Here is a 7,043-nt window from a genome sequence, read left to right as displayed (position 1 = left end):
CCAGCAGCAGCATCTGGATCCGACTGATTTTATTTTAGGCAGACCTGTAAAGACGCTGTTGCAGTGATTAATGCAACTAAAGTTAAACACATGGATGAGTTTCTCTAGATCTGGCTGGAATTTTAACAATGAAAATGTTCTTCAGGTGGTAGAAGGCCGACTTTGCAACTGCCTTTATGTGGCTTTGAGGGTTAAGGTCAGAGTTCATCACCAGACTCAGATGTCAGACTTGTTTTGTAGAGTTTGGTTGAAGCTGTGAGTTGACTCTAGATCACTCCTCTTTAGGCTCAAAGATAATAACTTCAGTTTTGTTTCTGCGCCGCTGGATAACGTTTTGCCAGATCCACCATGATTATTCTGAACATCTGCTCATCAGATGTGCAACAAATCTGCAACAACAGTGAGATGTTATGGACCAAAGTCTCTGAAACATCATTCTGACACCTTCTTGAATCAGCAGATCTGAAGGTGTACCTAATAAAGTGGCCAGACGGTTTGTATTTTGCCAGCAAGCAAAAGTGGTAAAAAATAAACTTAAATATCTCCGTTGTATGACTTTATGACTATGTTTTCCAAAGTTTCTCAAAGAAATGTTTTTCTATTTAAAGTTTGCATTTATCTGTGATCAACGCCAAACTATTCAGGACTGAACAACCAGGAACATTAGAGGTGAAATTATCTACGAGCAAAGAAATGAGGGAGTGAGAGTAAAGATGACGAAGGTCATTGTCTTTTCAGACTGTTTGTTCAGAGACAAAAACAAAATGCTCCAGCCTTGGAAAACCTCTGAGAGCGCGTCAGGAGATAACGATAACGTTGAACTTATTAGGTTTAACTCGGTGCTTCTCGTGTCAACATGACCAGTTTTGGAAACGCTACAGTCACATTCACCATCAGTTTCCCAAAGGTTAGCTGTTTACGACAGACAGCCAAGACTAAAAACTAATTCAGCTTGAAAACCTTAGATAATAATCCCTCAACTCCAAGTTTCTTTTCGTTTAAGTGATGAAAGTTCAGTGTGAAATGACCAAACTGAGTCTTTGTATTTTTCAAAGTGGATTAAAAAGAAAACACTCAGGTGATCAGCAGGAAGAAGGGAGGGACAAGCTGGAGGACGAAGCATGAGGAAGAGGAGGAGGTGAGTATAAAATGCTGCTGCGCCGCTTCAGCTGACTTCAGACATTCACTGAAGCTTCCTTGTCCGAGTTTTAGTTCCTGCTGAAAATAGCAACATGTTCAAACGGTGAGTAAACCTCTTTCTTTCTTGTTTTTCCTGCAATCCGCCTGTTTTTACTGCCAGATTGTGCGTCAGGTTTGTAACAGCCAAAGGAATTAAATCATTTTTACGTCGCTGCCACGCCTGCTTTTGTTTATGGAAGCTAAAGTTCATAACTGTTTAAGTTGTCACTTTAAATCTTGAGCTTCTGATTTATTTAAATGGTTTTTGATCATATTTGTTTGAAATTCACTTCAGTGGTGCTGAGTTTAGAAAAAAACCTTTATATAAAAGTTGCTCCTATCTGTCTTTTCAATCAAACTAACCATAAAGGAAGTTGTTTGTGTTTTTTATTTACTGTATTTTTGAGCTTCCTGGGTTAAATTAACTCGGTTAAAGTAAGTTCAGTGTTCCTGAGTGAAGCCCTCATCGTCAGATTGCCATCATGAAGCTAAAAGCATCTCTTTGAACGTCTGCGCTGGTTTTCTATTGCAGCTCGTAGTTCTCTATACGTTGGAAAAGAAGAGACGCTTTGTGAGTTTTTCCCCCCCGTTCTGTAGAGAAACACAAAGAAAGTCATTTAACCCTTCAGGTTGGGAACTGGTTTCCCCCAGCTGCCACTGAACACACCTGAGACTCATCAGCAACCATTTTCCATCCATCTTCACTCAGATTACTCACAAATCTGATATTTTTGGTTGTTTTATCGCTAAAGAAGGTCTCCAAGTGCTTCATAAAAATCCATATTTTGATGTTGATGGAGTCACAGACTGAACATCTGTAGTTTGCCTCTTGCTGTTCAACTTGATTGCAAAGGGAAGCAGCATTCAAACAAGCTGCAGTCAAATCAGCCCAGCGGTTTTGCATCGGAGACGCGCTGAAATGTTTCTTTTTCTGTTTTTTAGATGTGTTGTTCTGCTGCTCGGCGCCCTCGCTGCTGTTTCCCTCTCAGCACCGCTCCAAAGTAAGCCGCTACGTCATCAACATCACCCAGAGCTGCTCATCGTGTTTACTGGTCCTGCAAGTTACTGCAACTTCTGGGAAACGATAAACTACACAGCACGTTTACAAAACTCCACAGTTATTTTCATGAATTTGAATATTCTTTCACTTATTACAGTTTAATCCCTGATGTATTGTCATTTCTAAGTCATGTTATGAGTTGTAGCTGCTCTACAGTTAGAACATAAAACAGCAGCAGATTAAATATTTTGGATTATTTAAACTAAAACTTTTCCCTCCACACTTTGACCACCTGGCCAAAGAGCAATCCAGTCTTTAAAGTCAACCCATTATTTGTCTTAAAATGTAGGTTTCATACAAGTTCAGATAAATCTAGTTAAAGTCCTGGAAGCATTTATCAGACTTCATATATTTACATTTATGATGGCTTATAAAGGACAGGCTTGTGTTTTCTTTCCATGCTTTTAAGATTAGCTCACTAAACTGACATGTGCTCTTCTCTTTCCCATTTTGAAGAGTTGCTAACAGAAAAGAGCTTGTGTTTACATTATATTTTAACTTCAGGAAACAGAAAGCCTTGAATAAATATTTAAAAGTCCCTATTTGATCAGTTTAGCAAAGTAAAGAATAAGATACAAATTGTTTCAGTTGTATTTATTTTAAATAAGTTTGAGATGTTGGATATTTTGGTTTAAAAAATGTTCCCACTAAATAAATGCACTGATGTTTACATTTGGGTATTTCTTAAGAATCTTATTGTGATCTTATCTTGCTGCAAGAGGAGTTATGTATTTAAAGGCCTTTGCCTTGAAATGTGGCGTTTTTATAATCTGTTTTTGATCAAGAAGCTTCACTAATCTTTATTTTTATCTTTGTTTTACAGCAAGTGCTCCACATGATGGTAAATATCAATGTTTACAACTTCGATATATTGTTGTATTTAAAAAAACTCCAACCTTTGGGAAGCGATTAACATCTTCAGGATGCAGCCAATCAGATAAGAGAACAGTTCTGATTCGAGCAGCTGCTGCCCCCTACAGGCTGCGGAGGTCACTACAGTTCAGAACTTCTTCAGATTTCTCTTATAGCAACTTTTTGTTTCTTTTTTCCTTTTCGTCACAGACAGAATTGCAGCTCTGGTGAAACACCTGAATGGTAACAGCTAAATAATCTGTCAGCAGTAATCCTGAAACCGCTGAAGGGTTTTTAATAACGTTTTTATTTTTATTTTTATTTTTTAGAGGAAGCTACAGATAAACCTATGACCTCACAGCCAGGTAATAAAGACACTGACAGCTCCTACTTTATTGAAATATAGAGAACAAAGACACACCTTTTGTTTGTTTTGTTTTGTTTGATTGTGTTGTAATCTGCTAAATATTTATTTGCATCTTTTAACTCATTCAGACTCTGATGAGACAATGGAGATCCCAGGTCAGCATCAGATTAAAACTCTGACACATCAGGATATATTTATTATTATTGATTAGTTATAGGGATTAATAACCAATAATCTGTTTTGTCTTCTAGTCGAGTCAGATGAAGCTGACTCAGATGTTTCCATGACTGAAGGTAATATAAATATTTCATATATGTCAATTTGTTGTTTTTAATCTTTTTATGGTTGTTCAATTGCTTAAAAATAAAGGAAATCAATCTACTTTAATATGGAGGTTAGAGATTTGCAGGCTTCAGTTTTTCAATTTATTCTTTAATTTTAATGAAACATAACATAATATTTAAACTTGGCATGAAATGGAGATGAGAAAGTTTCGCTGTTACACGATCATAAAAGAAATATGTAAAACAGAAATGTAAAGCAGATATCCAACCAGAATCTACTAAAACAATAGTACATAAGTATGAATATGTAATATTAACTGTAGTGTTGATTCATAATTACTTACATTTTAAGAACTAGACTTAATATCCAGAATTTGGATTAGAAGGCAGATTATTTGCAGATATAACTTTTTACACTGCAGGAAGCAGTGAAAGATTTCAGCAAAGATTAAAATACAAAGTAATGAAACTTATAAAACAAACGTAATTATACAGTAAGCATGTTTAATCTCTTGCAGAGTGTTTTATATCGCCACAGGAAACGGTGACTTTAAAACCAGTTTGGACTTAGATCAACCAACTTTTTCTTTTTAACTCATCACATTCCTCTACATTTTTACACAAGTATTTAGCCATTTGTTAGTTACTCTTATAAATAGTTTCCATATTCAGTGACCTGATACAGTCGTAAAGATTTATATTATTTCTGATGGTTTTCTTCTTGTTTGTCTCTGAAAAGCTCCAGAATCTGCTGAGGACTCTGAGATTTCAGGTTAGTGTTTTTCTTTAAGTGTAACGGAAATATTTTTGTTTTAATTAATTAAAGAAGAATGTTTATTATTATATCTTTATCTTTCTATTTTAATACAATATGATGTGGCATACTTGGTAACACTGTTGCCTCGCAGCAAGAAGGAATCCTGGAGTTAGCATAGAGTTAGCATAGAGTTAGCAGGGAGTTAGCACGGACTTAGCATGGTGTTAGCGTGGAGTTAGCATAGAGTTAGCAGGGAGTTAGCACGGACTTAGCATGGTGTTAGCGTGGTGTTAGCGTGGAGTTAGCATAGAGTTAGCGTGGAGTTAGCATGCTGTCTCCTGGTGAATATGTGGATAAATTACAAACTGTTTTAATATTTTGTCTTCCAGTGGAGAAAGAAGAAAGTGATGCAGATTCTTCTGTGGCTGAAAGTGGTAAAAACATTTAATCTATGTCTTTATCAGACATTGTTCCCTTTTCTGCTTTGTTTGTCTTATTTAATAGATGTAAGTCTGGCACAAATTTTACCTTAAAGACAAATAAAACTAAAATAAGCATTGATTATCTTTCCAGCTCACAAACCTAATTAATAGTATTATCAGTGAAATCTGACATGTTGTGACTCTAATTGTAGATGAAAGCAAAGACACTTCTGAGAAAACTACAGGTAATATTTATTTCACCTGTCTGAATCTGTAGCTGTGTGTTTACCTGAAACCTCACCTGTCCATGTTTGGACCTGCATTCATTTTTCAGATTCTGCTGAATCAGACGAGAAAACAGATTCACCTTTTCAGCGTGAGTCTTCAGTTCATCACCAATTCTTACTGTTTTTTGGGGTTTTTTATTACAAAGCTGCTTAAATTCCTTATTCTCTGTGTTTCTCAGCCAGTTCAGTGGAGACTGATGGGACATCTTTCATGATGAAGAGCTCTGACGGTGAGGCTGAAGACAAAACTACAATAAGCATGGAAAATTTCCAAAAAGCAAACAGAGAATCGTCACATTCAGCTATTTTTATGTTTAATTAACTCCTCTGGATGTGTTAAAGAATCCTTCAACCATCAATGTGGTTTTACAGCCCATAAATGTGTAACATTTACAACATTTTTAACATACTTCCAACCAGGGCCGGATTCACAAGGATTTGGGCCCCAGGGCTGGAGACAGCTTTGGTGCCCAATCCATTACAGAAAAATAATTTTAATAATGCAAATTAATATGTAAAACTATAAATCCGCAGGTAAGAACTGATGCATTTCAGGTTTAATACGTCCTTTAGGCAATAACTCCATGTTGTTTCCAAAGAAATTAACTATAACTTCATATTTCATATAATGTAATATTGTTTCTATGTGTAAAAATCCCCAAAATTAATAAAATTCACCTTATTATGGGTTGTGAGTTTTCTATAAAGTACAGCGTTCACAAAACCTGCAATCATTAAAAAAAAGGAAAATAATAAACAACAAAATAAAAGTTGCAGTCTAACACATCAATGTCAACTTTATCTACAAAACACTTTAAAACAAACAAGTTTCACCAAAAACAAAATCAATGTTGGGTAGAAAATAAGAAAAAACAATCTAAAATAAAGTAATAATTTAAAAGCCATGTGGTTTACACACCGACAAAATGTCATCAGCAATCCACAATGTCCTGTAATTTTCAAGTAATTTTGTGTTTGTTGTATTATCATTTCATTTATTAAATTATTTTAATTTAATTTTTCATAATTTTAATGGTTCAGTTATGGTTCTGTTAAAATAAATTCAGTCTTAGAAACTGAACTTTTGATATAAAACTGTTATTTTTCAGATAATTGAATATATAGACAAAAATAAAACACATTTGTTGTAATCTAACCAGACATTTTGAAGAGGAGCTCAGGATTGGATTTCTTCAGTCCCAGGTGTTGTTGTACAAGACAAAAAAGCAAAAAAAAAATTAATAAGCTATTTTACTAAATAGCCAAAATTTCCAAGGTTGAAAATTAAAGGGAGGATTTTTGGAAATTGGAAGTCCGACCAACTGCTAAAGACATATTTACATAAAGTGTACATTTTAGTTTTTATTGTTTATTTTTGCTTTACACTTTTAAGTCTATAAATTACTTGAAACTTTTCCAAATTGTAATTAGTTAACACTGAAGGTGACCTACGACTTTATATAAAATCATTTTTACATAGATAAATCAATCCATCAGCTATTAGTATCAATATTTCTGCCTCTGGCTTCAACATAAAGAAAATTAAATAAAAATTGTGCTTTGATTTCATAGATGACGACTCTTCCAGTAAAAGTGAGTATTGATTTATTGATTTTATTCATCAGACTCTATATATAGACAACAGCAAATAGAAAACTTATAATCCAGTAATATAACCAGCTTTCTTCATGTTCACCTGCTCCTGTGTTTACCTGTGTGCTCAGTCTGTGATAAAATATCTTTATTATAAATTTATTTCTGTTCTCTGTTTGTGTTTTCAGCTGTTTCAGAATCATCTGAGGAACCAAGTCAGTTTAAACTTCATGTATTTTATT

The 7,043-nt window shown here is 34.6% G+C and overlaps 1 protein-coding gene across 1 annotated transcript; it reads left to right on the top strand.

Annotated features, from left to right (window-relative positions):
* Positions 1 to 1,132: 1,132 nt before the first annotated feature.
* Positions 1,133 to 7,033, top strand: LOC106940848 (aspartate and serine-rich protein-like; the record flags this gene model as incomplete). Its single annotated transcript, XM_015023693.1, has 14 exons — positions 1,133 to 1,243; positions 2,122 to 2,180; positions 3,063 to 3,080; positions 3,302 to 3,334; positions 3,421 to 3,456; positions 3,587 to 3,613; positions 3,710 to 3,751; positions 4,482 to 4,514; positions 4,889 to 4,933; positions 5,134 to 5,166; positions 5,256 to 5,297; positions 5,388 to 5,438; positions 6,781 to 6,801; positions 6,990 to 7,033. Coding segments are annotated over exons 1-14 (495 nt in total), but the record flags the coding sequence as incomplete, so codon positions are not given.
* Positions 7,034 to 7,043: the final 10 nt, after the last annotated feature.

This window comes from Poecilia latipinna, unplaced genomic scaffold (assembly GCF_001443285.1).
Source record: "Poecilia latipinna isolate Pla-1442-1.1 unplaced genomic scaffold, P_latipinna-1.0 Scaffold3390, whole genome shotgun sequence".
Taxonomy (NCBI): domain Eukaryota; kingdom Metazoa; phylum Chordata; class Actinopteri; order Cyprinodontiformes; family Poeciliidae; genus Poecilia; species Poecilia latipinna.
Note: the sequence above shows the minus strand (reverse complement) of the source record. Positions and strands in the feature narration are given on the sequence as shown.